Raw genomic sequence first — 17,353 nt, forward strand, 5'->3', positions numbered from 1 at the left:
GGAGTTGCTGGTGTGACTGAATCATTGTCTCACTGTTTGACACAATTGTGCTTGAGCTTAAAGTCGCCAGACATTCTTCTTAAAGATTTTCTTGTGAAGAACAGAATTTATTCATTTCAGCTAAAGGTGAAGCACCACCACGTGACTGTCTGTATAATAATTTTCTTTTTCTGAAATGCCTTGTGTGCATAGTGGAGCATATTTTAAAACGGCTCACTGGTCAGTTTGGATGAATCAAAAGCTCATCCTTCCTAATGCAAAAATGCCTCTAAAATAAATATTTCAACATAAGTTTGACTCCAAACACACAGAAAATGAAAATAAACATTATGGAGCGGGCAAGCCTAATCTCCAAACTTTAATCCACTCAAAAATTTGTGGGTTGATATCAGAATAAGGTGATTCTGAGGTTAAATGTGGAATGAATTTTGAATATGCTGTGTTGGAATAATTGTTTAAAGTTGACAGTAGTCTGTGATGAACTGGCGACTTGTCCAGAATCATCTACCCTGCCTTTCCCCTAATGATCCAATTATGGGCACCACCCTGCAAAGATATGCAGGTATAGAAAAAGGATGGTTGGAAGGAGCCAAAAGCTGGTAGATTCCATGCAAAAACATTTGGGACAATTATCTTTTTTGAAGCAGTTGTTAGATATGATTATAAATATTCATATTAAGGTTGGAAAGAAAGATGCAGACATTGCTATTTTATTGCAGAAAGCATTTTCCATTTTCTTCCCTTCTTGCAACTTAATTACAAATTAGATTTTTTTTTTTTTTCATTGTGTTATTCTTTGGGATACAAGTGTGGTCTTGATGCACTTTTGTGAATAAGAGCAACACACATTGCAAGATTTTGAGATTTACCTTTTGAAATACACTGTGATCATTTTGTACACAACTGTATATTATGTTTTCATTTGTATTTTAGTCTTAAAACCAGCATTTGCTTTGGAAATTGTCCTGGATTGATTCCACAGGCTTTTTTTTCGTTATTGTATGATCACTGTAAAACACTAAGTCAGTCACGCTCAAAGTTTTTTGCTAACAAACTGCATTTATGAACGCTGTATTTATTTACATGTACTGCATTTGTTAAGAGACAATCACTCTAAGATGTAGGGAACATTACATCACGGTGGAAGTCCTTTCATGTTTTATTGATGGGGACTCAAACAAAATGAATAGGAGGAAGGTGGGTGGGGTAGAATACAGAATCTGAGTAAATCCAAGACAAACAGGGGGAAAAAACGAAAAACAAGAAAGCAAACGCGATCAGACGTGGAGCAGGAACCATCAGGAGCCTTAAGGGGGAAGAATAGGAAGCAACCAGTGTGCATGGCAGAAACATCACAAGAGGATTGTGTAATCTTGGAGGCATATGCTGTATATTGAGGAGGAGCAGCTCACAGGCATGCTGCTGTCAGAAGGTGACAGTGAGAGGATGAGTAAATAAACACAAAAAGGGAAATACAGAGAACAGAGAAACAACAAGAACGTGAGATACAAAAAAATCCCCTCAAAGCAAAACCCAAAACACAAGAATCCATTCTTAAGCTGAACTCCAACAAGTCACCTTTACCACATGCCTAAATGCAGAGGTTATTGACTATTTGTGGTAACAAACAATTAAACAAGTGTGCCTAATAAAGTGGGTAAGAGAGTGCAAGTTGCTGCAAGAGTCCTGAACAACACCAAGAAAATGTATCTTATTGCCCGAGTTGTTATATCACAGCTTCGGAAATTCTGATTCTCTGCTATAGCTCTATACTGGTCTTAGGCTGAAATATATTTTTAATTTGCTTTGTAAATATAAACTATTTAGAACCCTCAGGTCATCAGAGAACTAGTGTTCTCTACTCCAGAACTGAACCAGGTGAGGCAGAATTAAATTTCTATCCCCCTCAGCTCTTTAACAAACTCCCCAAAAACCTGGGATGTGCAGAATCTGTTGCTTCAAATTAGGACTGGAAACAAACTGAGCAGCTTTCTGTTAAAAAAAAAAAAAAGACTACTGACCTGTTTGCTGAACACTGATGAGTGAGTAAAGTGTGAGATTGAAGAGGGATTTGAAATCTAATCAAAAACTAAATATTGATTTGAATTTGCATTTGAACGTTTTGACATAGATCCATTTTTAAGCAAACCCTAGAGGGCTTTATTTTACTGCTGTAATTTCATATCTTTTAAAGATGAAAATGGTTGTCTATTTCAGATTAGTTATTCTGTCAGACGTAAAAAAAAAAAAAAAAAAATTTAATTAATTATTTTTTTTAAAAAGTGAAAGTTTTTAGAACATGTTGGTTAAAGTGTGATGGACCAGAACATTCCCTTCCTTTTACAGGGGTTAGTTTATTCTTTAATTCATAAATACCTCCTCATCAGTTATTAACTTCACTTCGTGTGAACGACCTGTTAACTACAACTTAATAAGGCGCTCGTGAGCCTACTGTTTGACCAGCAAACAGCTCATAAATTTCACAATCCAGCTGGACAAGCAGCACCGTGTCAAATCACGGCACTTTTCTCCGCCTTTACATGAGCTCTTTCTTGCAAAGCTGCCAATTATGCAAATATATTAGACGTCGGAGCATGAGGGAGGTACCAAGGGCCGGGCCAGTCGACTGCTACGTGTCTTGAAAGGGGTTTTTAAAAAACCTCCTCCGGTTTAAAGGCGGCCGTAAAAAGTTTCGTGGTAAGAACTTTGCAAAGTCCCCCGACCATCCAGGCCCTGCGGCTGTCTTTCTGCGCGTGAAGCGGTTCGAGGCCGGTGTCCAGCTGTACGTCGGTGGTGCGAAATGTCCAGTGTGAAAAAGCTCCGTACTGTGAGTAGACATGCAGACAACGGCGAGAAAAAAATCTGTGTAAATGCGATTTATTTCCATGGAAACCAAGATAAATGTTGCGTCCCAGGGTTGGATATGTCTTGTGAAGACGCCCGGCACTCATAAAAAAAATATGCGTCAAGTAACTTCTGCGAAGAAGAAGTTACTTGATGGTCAGTCTTCGCAGACTGACCATCGGAAATGCCCTCCTTTTCCCTGGTGCTCTGTCTGCAGTCTGTCTGGTCATCGCAAAGATAGCCTGTTTGCAAATGTTCTTTGTGGGTTTTTTTTTTTTTTTTTGCTTCACAGTAACACTTTGTTGTTCATTTAAAGTTTTTTTTCTCCTGTAAAGCAGCTTTCGCTCTCTATACGCCTTCACTGTATACCCAGGTGTGATGGCCACAGCATTTTCTTTGACTCTGAATAGGCCAGTTGTAGTAGGAACTTATCCATGTCAGTCTGGCCCACCGCTAACATTGGGTGTTTTGTGAAGAGAGAGAAAGAAGCCACTGTGGAACTGTGCACAGGAATGCTGCCGGCTTCGAGAACATGCCTTTATGTTGAGATTTTAGTCGGAAAGGCATGCAGATGCAATTAAAGCATGCTGATGCACCATATGCATCCACAGATGGGATGGGATAACTTTTCTTCTAAAACTTGTCTGACACAGATATTTAATCTATTAGAGCTTGTATTTGTGCTGTGGCTTCTGTAACTGACTGAGTCACTGTTCGTGGGAAATTGTGACACATTTGGTTTCTGAATCATTAACGGACAGTAACTTGAATGGGGTCATTTTCACAGTTTGCTCAACAAAATCTAAATTTGTAAAATGAATAAGAAAGACCAAACTGATAGGATAATTGTGCAGACATGTTTGTATTTATCTTCATATCCTCGTCTGGGCCTCATGCCTTGAACTCTGACTATGGCTCTTTTAAAAAAAAAAAAAAAAAAATTGCTACGGAAGCCTAGAAAGACAATTGGGGGGGAGTTTAAATACCCATCTTCTTAGTTTCACCCAATAAAATATATTTTTTTCATTATGTACGGTGTAAGTGAGACAGATAATGACTAGTCACTGCAGGGATTAAGAGTAATTAAAAGTAATTTCTATAATGCTGACATCAGCATTATGAAAAATCTTCCCTTTTCCTTTAATAGAGAGAACACTCTGGGTTGTGTGACGTGTCAGTGGAATGGACTTTCAGAGTCAGTTCTGTGTTTGTATGTGAAAGGAGACTCTGTTAGGAAATCTCAGCAGAGCAGTGAGGTCCTGTTAGGGAAGAGCAGGGTGGAGTATGGTAGGTTATTTGAGCCCTGGGTGTAAGGGCTGTTGGCCCATGTATGTAGGAAAGAAGGGAGACTTGGTGCTCAGGCTTGACTGTGTGGGCACAAGCCATGCCACATCATCTCTGGGCAGAAAGCAGCACACTGGTCACATTGTGTCATCAGTCTCAGTTTTCTTCCTCCATCCTGTCTGCTTTTAGCTGTTCCTCCTTATGCCACCCACTGAGAAGAAGGAACGACTTTATGTATTCAAATTTTAAGACGGCCAATTATTATCTGCCAGTTGAGCGTATAAAACCAATCTTATTACAATCATTCAGCTTTGTCATTGGGCATGGATGATCACTAGTAAACGCTATTAAACTGGTACTTCCTTGTGGATAAATACTGCACGGGGATTGATTGACCTTAGATTTGGGAAAAAATGCTGTCCGACTGAGTCCTTTTCATTTTTCTTGCAGCACTTTTATGTCCTAATGTAATGTTGAAAAGTTCCTATCCACCAAACCAAATTGAACTTCCTCTTTGTGTCTGGTTTTCAATTTTAGGACCTCACAAGGTCAACCAATGTGGTCTACCAGGCTCACCACGTCAGTCGGAACAAGAGAGGGCAGGTTGTGGGCACTCGGGGGGGCTTCAGAGGCTGTACTATCTGGCTCACAGGTTCATTGATGTGTAGACTTCCCTTTTGCTCTATATTTTTCTCTTTTTCCTTAAATTAACATGTATTCTGTTAACAATCCCTGTCAGGTTTGTCTGGCGCTGGCAAGACGACTCTTAGTTTTGCCTTGGAAGAGTACCTTGTATCCCACGCCATTCCATGCTACTCACTGGACGGTGACAACATTCGGCACGGCCTGAACAAGAACCTAGGTTTTTCTGATGAGGACCGGGAGGAAAACATACGACGTGTGGCTGAAGTGGCAAAACTTTTTGCTGACGCTGGACTTGTTTGCATTACCAGTTTCATCTCACCTTTCACCAAGGTCAGAGAACATTTTGCAACAATGTCACTTGCTGGAAACATTATCTCACCTGTAGATTTATTCTAAACTTAAAGTTTGATGAAAGAGAAAGAGTGAACCCAGAACACATTCTGAGCTCAATACATAATACAGTCCATACTTTCCTGAGAGGTCACATTTTTAAGTGAAGTCAAGTCAATTTATTAATAAAGCACATTTAAAAACAACAAGAGCTTACCAAAGTGCTGGTAAATTCCAGAACTCACCCTTCCAGTACTAAAGTGAAACACTAGGTTCTGGCAAAGTACCTCGCTTTATGTCCCAACGTATAAATCCCACTTCCTGAAAATACTCAGGAAGGTCCAGAAGTGGAAAACTGTAGGCTTTGGGGAGGTATTCCACGTAGAAAGTTTCATAAAATTTCGACAACATTTATTGGAAAATTCCAGAAATTATTTCTTTAAGTTTTGTGAAAATGACAATAGAGTAAAATGTACATTCTGGAAAGGATCGTCTTTCTGGGAGAATACAGATCGACAACGTCAAAAACCATTTCAACAATTGCTCTGCACATGCATGTTCTGACTAATAGGTACTGAATAAACTTTTATAACTGAGTGTAATTAGAGGCTACATGCTCTTCGCATCAACAGGACCGTAACGAGGCGAGGAAGGTGCATGAGAGTGCTGGGCTAAAGTTTTTGGAAGTCTTTGTCCATGCTTCTCTTGAAGTGTGTGAGAGTCGGGATGTGAAAGGGCTTTACAAGAAGGCCCGTGCTGGAGAGATTAAAGGTCTGTTTAGCAATACTTTCTGTTGATGTTAGCCTTACAATCTGTTGGTTACAGCTAATACCCACAACTCTGTTTACTTAAACTACCATTTCTGTGGTTTGACATATTTTCCAAGGTTTTACTGGGATTGATTCAGAGTACGAACGACCAGAGTCACCAGAGCTTGTTCTGAAAACTGGAGAGCTGACTGTGAACGAATGCATTCATCAGCTGCTGGAGCTGCTCCAGGATCAGGTAGGCGGGAGGAGCGAGAATCTTGAGCACTCACCTTTGGATAGCGTACGGTACTCCTTCAGGAACAGCTTACATTTTCATCCTCCAAAAAAGCTACTGTAAGCACACATTGTTCCCAGATCGGACGTGGCCAAGGAACCACCATAAGTACATTGAAGAACAATGTATATCCCAGTTTAAACATATGCTTGAGGATGACACAAAGCAAATTAAATATAACCAAGGAGGGGCTACTGTATGTCAGGCACGTTTGAAAAATAAAGAATTAAAAAAATTAAGGCATGAAGACACTCATGACGATCCCGGAAGATCGACGTTTGTATGTTTTAAACCAACGACGAGAACTTTAGATCTGATATTAGGTCAATAGCCTTTTTATAATGCCTGTTTGACAAAACATTGAAACAGGAAAACGAGTGGTTGGGTATTTGAGTTACAAACAGTGGATATGTGGAATGAATACAAGGTGTGGCAAGTATACAGAGAGCCAAAGACTCATTATTTAGCTCAGCAAACAAACCAGATTTTATTACTTATTAGTTTTGCTGTGTTGACTTAGACATTCCTCAAATACAAAGTACATTGTATGTTTATCTTGTGAAAGTCTTGCCTATGTAGTGTTTGCTTTCAAGCAACTTGCCTGGCCTATATTTGAGAATGAGCTAATTAGGCAGTATTTCATTAGGTTTTCTGAAGTTGGTTTTGTACTCATTTTCAGTTCACTGCTTAGTCATTTGTAGTCAAGTCGTTTATTTTCTTTTTAAGCCACATAAATTAAGAATCATTCAGATATAAAACAGGCAAAATGCTCAAACACTGAAGCCCTGCTGTGATGACGCATCAAATGGATTTTAGATCTGATATTAGGTCAACAGCAGCTTGTCGCCATTTCAAAACAAAATTTCTTGGTTCACGCTAAAAAATTACAAACATAAAATAATTTGACATATATAAAATGGTATTTTTAGTTTAGCATCAGTACAAAACTCTGAACCAGATGTCTACTTTAGCTCTGTTAGCGGCTAATGGTTAGCCAGTCACAGCATATTTATGCTGTCTAACAAAAAAACTTAGAAGTGCTGAGTTTTTTTTCTATGGTTATGTAACAGAGCATTGTTAGACAGGTCAAAGTCAAGTCTTCATTAGTCAGCTCTCAACACAACAGGTCAACTCAAGAACTACTTCTTTTGGCATTTCAAAATAAGAGTCTCAAACATGGATATATTGTTCCAAGCCAGATATAAAAGTGTTACCTTTATATAAGTCATACACCAACTGGATAGAGCTTTAATGCAAGTTGTTTTGAGCTCTTGTCTGTTTTATTGATTCATTAGCTTAAAATATTTTTATGTGAGGTCCATTGAAGCATTATGCATGTCTCAGGTTTGGACAATTTCCCCCCCTATTTGCTGTAGATATTTTGGCCTTAGATGGTTTGCTTTTTTTCACTTCCTTCATTTTTAAGCTCACTGCATGTCATCAAGTTCAATGGCAGAACAAAAAGGAGTAGAAGAACAACCAAAGTTAAAAGAAAACAATGCTGCAAGACTTTAGGACAATAATTGCTATTCAAGACCAGTCTGAAAGATTACAGGAAACCCTTGCTCCTCTAAAACAAAACATGAACAAATGTTTGATTTTAATCTTTTGCACAACTTTGAATGTCTGTGTAGAACATTTTTGCACAGATGGTCTTGCAGGAATTGTTTCTAATTTAAATACTTCTGTAAGTCAAGAAAATAGATCTGGACATAACAATAAGATCCTGCAAGAGTGTTGGTGTTGCAGCACATTGGTTTATGTTTGTTACAATGAAACTCTGAGAAGCCAAATATGTAAAAGACAATGTGGATGTTCCTTTAATTTGTCAAGTGCTGATTTTTATTTCTTAGAAGTAGGCAAACCTGCATACATGAACACACTACAAGTAGATGTGCTTGAATTATTACTTTCAACCCTCAGTCTCCTTCCCAGCCCCCAGCTTTGCTGGTTGACAGGTTACTGATAAAGGAAATATGTAAACACGAGAGACTCTTAGAGCCAAATCTCCGAGATAGGAATTTAATTTTCTGCTGAGTCACTGTGATTTTTCCGATTTGCTGTGTGAAGTATACACAAAAAATTATACATAGCATATAAATTTGCTATGTAGATTTATGGGGAAAATGTCTGCCTTAACTCTAAAACCTGACAGAAACCTCATATTTATACGTATAAAATATGAGGACCATGCATGGCCTCTGAACAGGGTCAAATTACCATAGCAAATGGTTAAACGAGTGAAACTAAAATCTTGCTCAGATCTGGCATTAACGTGGCTGATCCCAGGACAAGTTAACAGCTTTGAGTACGAGCATTCACACAAACTATTAAAATCCAGCCTTCAAATTTATTCATGTCCCAAATGGGCAATTGATGTTACATAATAATAAATTTGGTTGGCAAATATGCATAATTATTTGTCAATCTTAAACTTTACAGCCAAGGTTGCAAAGTGATGATTACACTGCAGGGAGCTTTCTGGTAATGCACTGATCCACACAATCCAAACTGATGATAGTGCCAGGTCTGAACGAACCCTGTGATGGACCGAGCAGTAAAAAGGACAGTCAGACACAGGTTGAAGTTAAAGAAAAAAATGTATTTTTTTAACTTAACCCAAATTACAAACTTGGGTAAATAATAGAGAATGGGTTCATAAAAGAGGTCAAAGTCACCAAACTCTACTGAAACTGACAAAAAAAACCTAAAACAAGCCTACCTATTTAAAAACAAAGTTAAATACTGGCTAATTAACCCACACAAAAGACACAAAAACCTAACTGAAACTAACATAAGAAAAATCCCATTCTCCCCTCCTTGATGCTGAGTTGTGCTATGAACCAAGCTGTAGTCTCCATAGGCTTGCTCCACCCGTTCTCCACCTCTTTGTTCCTCTGAAGGACTGGAGCATCCGGAACTGAGGTAACTCAAACAAACAAAGATTAAATCAAGTAAAATATATAGCAGTGCAAGCTAAAACGTGCACACTTGTTCTAGAATACAGTGTTATATGATGTGTAGAATTCTAAACAAAAACCAATTGATACTCTGTAAACCCTTATTTGTTTCTTCCTGTTTAAAGAAACAAATAATTTTACTATGAAGTATTGTAGTAGTGTGATTGAACGTTACCACATTGGTGTGGCTGTAACTTCAGCCATAACAGATCCTTAGAGATTCATTTCCTAACTGTGAATCTCTATTCATATTTGCTCGATTCATCAAGGAAATATGTACTTTACACCAAATATTTGGCAATACCTCAAGCAAGAAGAGTCAGACGTAGTATGTGCCAGTCCCCAGAAGAAAACATTACATTTGGGCTCTCCTGGTAGTGAGCAATTATCTCAATAATATCACTACTAAACAGTCATGTTACTATTCCGTTTCCCTAGTTATACTGAGAGATATTTAATTAGGTAACAACTGCACTGTAGCTACCTACCTACCCCTGTTCACCCAAACGAAGACTGACGGTCCTTCGCTTGGTCTTTGCTGTTGCTAGGATCCAGGAGAAATGGATCTCAGCTCTTATGGACTGAGATCTCCAGTGTTTTTCCTGGTATCTTCTCAGTGCTACAATGACCTTGGACGCTACTGTTGCTTTCGCCTGAAATGTTCTCTCTATTTCTTCCCTGACCCCCTTTCACAAAAGACATGAAGATGTCAGTATTCCTGCCTGTGTTTTGTGAAGGGGAATAATAGGTTAGAGAGACCCAACCAGAAATAAGGAGAGTGATGGCAAATAGATCCTATGACCTTTTTACAAATTAGCTGGAGTCCCAATAAGTGTTGGAGGATCTGTATCACTGCAAGTGAACACAAAAAATCGATGGAAACCAGCTATACGAAGAAAATAAAATACAATTAGTAGCTCATTTACGCATGTTTTCTAACATTTTAAAGTGGAAGACTTATCTGCCATATTGAACTAACCAGATAAAATAAACATATTCTCTATAAATTGCAAAGCCTGCTAAACATTTCTGGAGCAAGCCCTTTGAACTGAACTGTAGCCCTTTATGAAAGCTGAAAATCATGTCAGCGAAAAGTCAGGTTGTGTTTATGGAAGCTATTAGCTGGGTGTTTCCAGCAGTGAGCAAGCGGTAGCTCACTGCTACCTCTCTGTCAGAGGTAATCAGATGTTGGAACCAGTCATTAACTCAATACCAGCGGAATGCTTGAGGAAGGAGTGATGTTTGCTAATGTTTTAAAACTGGACACGATGTTAAGTAACTATGAAACCACAAGTCTACAATTGTAATTAATATTACATTATTAATGTAGCAGGCTTTGGAAGTGTGATAAGAATTCAGATAACATGTACAAGATGGTTTATTAGTAGGAAAGAGATAAGATTAAAAAAAAGGCACTGGGCATTTCATTACACATTTTCTTTAGCTTGGTGTTCGTGCCTGTTGGTCTGATGAACTGAAATAATTTTAAAGCAAATATTTAATGGAGAGAAGGGAGATAGAGAGAAGGATCAAAGTCACATCAGCTCTTCTTATTTGAGAATTCGTCTTTATGATCAAGAGATAAGTATGCCGCAACGTACGCTGAATGTGCATTTCATGAGATCCTCTTGAAAGCAAAAAATCCCCAGATGTTCTTACAACTGTTTCAAGTGATGAAACAAACTTTTGCTGATTCACAATTCTTCTTTCTCCCTGCACTGTCTGCAGAACATTGTACCAAGCGAGATCATAGAGGAGGTGAATGAGCTCTTTGTCCCGGAGAACAGGTTGCATCTTGCCATCGCCGACGCAAGCACTCTGCCCACCATCAGCATCACCAAGGTGGTTACCTGCAATGCTCAGGCATTTTTTGTTGTTGTTGACAAAGTTCACCTGTATCTTGTGTCACCTGAATTTTATCAGTAGCTGCTTTCCTCCTGATGCCCTCAAGATATTTTGGAGAATGAGTGAAAAAAAATTTTCACAGCAGACTGTTTGGGGTTTGAGTCTTTGAGTAATGCTGATGTTCTCCATCCTCAGCTGGATCTACAGTGGGTGCAGGTCTTAGCTGAAGGCTGGGCAAGTCCTCTAAAGGGCTTCATGAGGGAAAGAGAGTTCCTCCAGGTCCTGCACTTTGGCAACCTGCTGGATGGTAAGAGATAACCACGTTGACAATCTTCCTAATGTTCACTGTCTCTAACGCAGCCCTCAGTCATGCATGTTCACATGTGCATACGAATACATTGGTAGTCAGTTCTGAAACACTAAGTAGCCAAAAATATAAGTACAATATGAATCATTACATAAATAGAAATGTGAGGGTTTTTATGTCTCCTCATAATGTGTAGCATTTTAGAAACAGAGTCTAATTCTTCCTCTTCCTCATAACTATCAACGGTTTCCTTAAAATACATCCACATTTCCATTAAGGTGTTCTCAACTTAACTCTGTAATGCCCAGAATAGTTCCACATTTATCCAAAATTGGGTACAAGTGACTATTTGTCTTGAGTATTTGTTTTCTGTGGGTTTATTTTATTTTGATAGGTTTCTGTATTTATCCCCATTGTTTCTAACACACCTCCAAGGCCATTACACTTTATTTAGTTTAGGGGTTTCAGAGTAAAGAGGCAGAGAGTAGGTTATTATGTAGCTGACCTCTTCTTTTTTTTTGATTATTTTTCTTCTTTGTTTCAGGCGGCGCCATCAACATGTCGGTTCCCATCGTGCTGCCGGTGAGCACTGAGACCAAGCAGGAGCTGGACGGCTGTCTAGCCGTAGCTCTGGACTACCAGGGCTCCCGTGTGGCTATCCTCAGGAATCCTGAGTTCTACGCACATCGCAAGGAGGAACGCTGTGCCAGACAGTGGGGAACCACGTGTCCTCAGCACCCTTACATTAAGGTGATCAGAAAGCAGTAATAAACTATCCAAAACAACCTGGCCCTATTGGAAAGAGAATTGCCTCCTAAACCTAAACTGGTTCTGCAAATCTTGCCTTGCCATCAAGTGTTTGTCTCGGCCTTTTACAAAAAACATTTTTAAAAATGAAGAACCTGTTTAAGTTCATGCCACACATTCCAATTATATTTAACTCTGGAGTTTGATAGGATCACTCCAAAGCTTTTATCTGTTTTTGGGAGCAGGATGTATTATTAAAATATGACGATCTGAAACATTTTAGAGGAGGCAAAGGCCTTTTCCCAGCCATGTAATGAAAAGCAAATATCCCGGATTTGCAACCTGTCTATTATTACAGAGCAACAAACTCACGAACACATACTCCAGCAGTCATTTAAAATGACCTATTCAGAGATCATACACATGTTTGGACATTGGGAAGGTTTTCACTGAGAAAACATTCAAACTATTCAAAGTTCCAGTGTCAAACTGGGAGACCTTCTCCTAGTGAGGGGTTAGTGGTTAGTCAATGTTCACCTGTGCTTTACTTTGAATCTGTTTTCATTGTGCAGATGGTTATGGAAGGAGGTGACTGGCTAGTGGGTGGCGACTTGGAGGTGTTGGAGCGGATCAAATGGAACGATGGACTGGATCAGTACCGTCTGACTCCCAAGGAGCTCAAGCAGAAGTTCAAAGACATGCAAGCAGGTTGGAAAGTCTGAATTATTGTTCTGGAGGATAAGTCAGCGAGCTGATGACATGTAATCAATACAGTACCGGCAAAGTCTAGGCTCACAGCTGAGTGTAGATGACAGGAAATGGACACAAGGAAGTTATCAAACTTTCCCATACTTGATAAGTAGAATGCATGCAAGATGATAAGGGTGGCTAGAAAACTCTCCAGAGCGCCTTGTTAAAGAAAGGTATCATAAACTGGCATCTCGGGGTCATTAAGTGAACAGTTTATATTCAGGTTTTTGGACACGTCGGTACCAGACAGGCCAATAAAAGTAGGAGGTTTTGCATCCAACTTCTTTCATTACTAGAAATCCAAGTTTCTTCCCTCTCCTTTCAGACAAACAATGGGATGGATCAAAAAGGGAAATGGTAAATGTAAACCTGCATGAGCACCTCTGATGCGTGAGGTTCTGCATCATCATAGAGAAACGATGAGACGAACGTCTCATTTCTCTACAATAACTCTTTGAAGAATTTGAATTAATATGAGTTTCAACAACATTTAATTTCCCATTGGGATCACTAAAGTATTTTTGGATTGAATTTGAATTCACTGTGGCATGTACTGTACTGCTGGCTGAAAACTGTTCAATGTAATAATTTATCCAATGATACAATTGAAAGTATGTTTTTATTGGTCTTGGCTTATATTTCTGTATTTCTTCATATTTCTCCCTTTTTATAAACATCCAACAAAAGATTTAAACCATCAAAGACTCTGGATGGTTTCTAACCTCTACACCGTGTTGAACTGCATCCTTTTACAGCTTTATAAGAGTGAGCAATAAGCCACAGTGACAGCAACATTTCTGGAGTTTACTTTATTTAGCTGGATTTGTTTATAGTCATAAAAACCCTAACCGCCATGCAGTTCGAAGCTGAAGCTGAATTATGACCACGGTCTATATAACTCATTTAAAAAGCATGATAAGCATGATTGCTGTGACTTTTATTAATAAGCTCAATAATCTTCAAATATATTGACTCCCAGGTTGTGCAGCAATGCTTTAGTGATGCTTAAAATATATATATATATATATATTTTTTGTTTGTTTGTTTTTTCCTTAGATGCAATTTTTGCGTTCCAGCTGCGCAACCCTGTGCACAACGGTCACGCTCTCCTCATGCAGGACACCAAGCGGCGTCTCCTCGATCGGGGATACAAAAACCCGGTCCTCCTGCTCCACCCTCTCGGGGGCTGGACCAAAGACGACGACGTGCCTCTGAGCTGGAGGATGAGGCAGCACGCTGCCGTCCTGGAGGAGGGCGTCCTGGACCCATCCAGCACCATCGTGGCCATCTTCCCCTCGCCCATGATGTACGCTGGACCCACAGAGGTGAAGAGAAAAGGTTCAGCCAGAGGTTATATTACCAGTCGCTGGTGAAGCCATTTCGGGGCTGAGTTTGTCAGTCTGGATGTCTTCCAGGTGCAATGGCACTGCAGAGCCAGGATGATTGCTGGCGCTAACTTTTACATCGTTGGCCGCGACCCAGCCGGCATGCCTCACCCTGTGACGAAGCAGGATATTTATGAGCCCACGCACGGAGGAAAGGTTCTCACCATGGCCCCTGGCCTCACCTCTGTGGAGATCATCCCCTTCAGAGTCGCTGCTTACAACAAGACCAAGAAGGCCATGGACTTCTACAGCCCGGAATGGTGAGCAAAGACAGATTATTTAACTTTATTGAACAGTGCCTCTCAAAACAATTCACACCGCCTTGAACTTTTCCACATTTTGTCACGAAGAGAGCTGAAATTGAATGCATTTTATTGGGATTTTGTTTTAAGAATATATTGAGAAATGTAACCTGCAGTTGAATTCAGCTTCCTAAGTCAATACTTTATAGAAAAGGTGACATCACATGCAATCTTTTAAGGGTCATTTTCCTGCATACTGTTAATTCATGTCTGTCCTAATACTCCTAAATCAAACATGTGGCTCATTTTCAGGTATTTTAAATCCTTTACATAAAATCTCAACAAACGTACAAAAGCTCATGGTTGTCAGACGACAGAAAATGGAACTCTTGAGCAGATATGAATTGCTTTGCAGGAAACCGCAAATCCTTGTCTTCAGCCGAGCCAAACCATCCTTCTGTTTTTATTTCTAATCTAATAATTCTTACTTCTAATGACGTGTTTTTTTTCCCCCTCTGTTGTTCTTTAATTTCTCAGCCATGCAGATTTTGAGTTCATCTCTGGAACCAAGATGAGGAACCTGGCTCGGAGCGGAGAGAACCCGCCCGACGGTTTCATGGCCCCCAAAGCCTGGAAGGTGTTGGTGGAGTACTACTCTTCTGTTCAGAAGAACAACTGATCACTTCTCAGTCCACGCTCAAATTACAAAGTTTATTTGTATCTGGGCCATAGAAAATTGTACACTCCTTCCTTCTGGGGGTATTATATCTGGGATGGATTTCTATAAACAGTTGGGTATTCTTGGTTTTATTTTGATGTTTTAAAGTTAAATGATATTTACATCCCTATAAAAGTGCAACAGTTTATTGTAAACCAGTTTATTTGTCACATTTATGAATCCATTATGTGTTTAAATGCATATTAACTTAAGCTATATATTTTAATAAATTAAAGGTAACATGAGATTATTTTTTATTCCTCTTTTTATAAGCTTAGAAGTATGTACCAAGAACAGGAAATTATGTTTTCATATTTACATATCTGAAGGAAAAAGGATTTTTTTTTTTTTTTGATTTTTCTTTAAAGTAGATTTTAGATTTGCAACATTAACTATTATACCAGAGTCTTATCAAGTTATTTGTTATGATCTGAATGTAGTTTTGTCACTGCATACAACGCCTAACTGTCGAACATGTATGGCTGTTTTTATAATGTGAAAAGTGCCTTTTTCCTGTCATGTCATTCAGAAACTGTAACTTTTCATTCTTGCTGATGTTTAACTGTAGTTTATTTCAGGTTTGTGAGGCATTATGAAGTGGACTTATGTATTCATGACTGAACTCTGCGGGTGTTTGACATCGAATAATAAAACGAAAATGTTTCTGTGAATCACCGACAGATCTCTGATAATGGAACATTTTGTACTGTACAATAAAGGTAAAGTACGTACCTCAGTATTGAATTGTCTGTGTGCTGCGGGTTATGCAACATGCTTCGCAATGACGTTTATCTGCACAAAGTGCATGCTGTATGTACAAGACCGAAGTGAATCACGTTCAAGACCTGCATGCGTTGCAATGCTGCCATCTGCTGATGAAGAATTGTGCATGAATAAAACTATGGAAAGAGCACAGTCAGTAACATTCAAAACTCACCCAGTACTCTCCTCGCATTAGCTTCGAGATGCAACTGCATAGATTTTTTGCTGCATCTAATTTATAATTGTGGAGAAAAACACAGCATTGACTGTAAACGACTTAACTCAATCCTTTATAGCAGATTAAGGAGAGCCACAGACGCCTTAAAAATAAACACTTGCTGCTAGGCAAGCTTGAAGGACTGATTATTTTACCAGTCAATTAACTTGCCAGGTAAGCTCATTTCTACGAGACGGGGTTTCCTCTAAAGAGAGAGCTGCTGTCCACTTTAGCAAACTCCTACATAGCTTTACGTTGGATTTAATGTATTTTCCAGTCAACGCCTTTCACCTGTTAAATTTCATCTGCAATACTTTGTGAACTGGATTCAGCACTTCAGAACACCTCTCGTTTTATATATACGTGCTTATATACTGTATATATATACAGTACAGACCAAAAGTTTGGACACACCTTCTCATTGAATTCAATGAGAAAGTGTGTCCAAACTTTTGGTCTGTATTGATATATATATATATATATATATATATATATATATATATATATATATATATATATATATATATATATATATATATATATATATATATATATATACGTTTCACATTAAGTCCCAATTTTAGATTATGTTTCATACTGACCACAAATCACAACACATCTTATCACAACGAACTTTGCAAGGCAAACAGATACAATTAAACTCTTCAAATACTTAAGTTTACATCCAGTATTTGTTACAGTTGCCCTTTAAACAGTATCACCAGCGGCAAAAGCCTCGAGTTGCTTCTCACAAGCATTTTGGTGGATTTTGGGTCCATTCGTACTGGAGCAACGGGTGCCACAAATATTTCCTGCTTAAACGATTCTCAAACCAGTGCATAGGAAAAGATGCGACGCTGCCATCTGCTGGTGAAGGTTGCAAACTCGACCAGTACACTCAGCCTAAGAGACAAACGCATGGGTGTCTTGCAGAGTCTGCATTCATTTTTTTGTTGTTGTTGTTGTGAAAACACTGCCTGGACAAATTAAGGAGAGTCACAAAAAATAAATTAACACTTGCTCCAAGGCAAACTGACTGAATCATTTTCACCAGTCATTTAACCTGTTAGGTACCCTCATTCGAGTGTTCCTCTGTGAGGAAAACTGGTGTCCACTCTAAAAGACAGTCCTACTCCTACATAGCTTTACATTATATCACATTATTTATGTTTCAATCAGCACCCTTTACCGATTAACCTGCTAAGCTGCATCTTCAATACTTTGTAAAATCTTCAGATGGAATCTTAACATATCAGAGCAGTTTTCTTGCTAA

At 38.9% G+C, this 17,353-nt stretch overlaps 1 protein-coding gene across 1 annotated transcript; it reads left to right on the forward strand.

The window, feature by feature from the left end:
• The first annotated feature begins 2,605 nt into the window (after positions 1–2,605).
• LOC116713757 (bifunctional 3'-phosphoadenosine 5'-phosphosulfate synthase 2-like) lies at positions 2,606–15,840 on the forward strand. Its single transcript, XM_032553992.1, has 12 exons — positions 2,606–2,827; positions 4,666–4,780; positions 4,868–5,103; positions 5,736–5,874; positions 5,990–6,108; positions 10,836–10,949; positions 11,148–11,259; positions 11,804–12,009; positions 12,579–12,714; positions 13,813–14,081; positions 14,172–14,401; positions 14,921–15,840. The coding sequence occupies exons 1-12, from the start codon at positions 2,801–2,803 to the stop codon at positions 15,060–15,062; spliced, it is 1,845 nt and encodes a 614-aa protein (XP_032409883.1). The 5' UTR covers positions 2,606–2,800; the 3' UTR covers positions 15,063–15,840.
• Positions 15,841–17,353: the final 1,513 nt, after the last annotated feature.

This window comes from Xiphophorus hellerii, chromosome 22 (genome assembly GCF_003331165.1).
Source record: "Xiphophorus hellerii strain 12219 chromosome 22, Xiphophorus_hellerii-4.1, whole genome shotgun sequence".
In the NCBI taxonomy this organism is placed as follows: domain Eukaryota; kingdom Metazoa; phylum Chordata; class Actinopteri; order Cyprinodontiformes; family Poeciliidae; genus Xiphophorus; species Xiphophorus hellerii.

Excerpts from the sequence above, each read along its gene's own strand:
- LOC116713757 (XM_032553992.1), top strand. The coding sequence starts at position 2,801 with ATGTCCAGTGTGAAAAAGCTCCGTACT. Across the intron at positions 11,260-11,803 it reads CTTTGGCAACCTGCTGGATG|GCGGCGCCATCAACATGTCG; the intron begins GTAAGAGATAAC and ends TCTTTGTTTCAG. Across the intron at positions 14,082-14,171 it reads TGTACGCTGGACCCACAGAG|GTGCAATGGCACTGCAGAGC; the intron begins GTGAAGAGAAAA and ends GATGTCTTCCAG.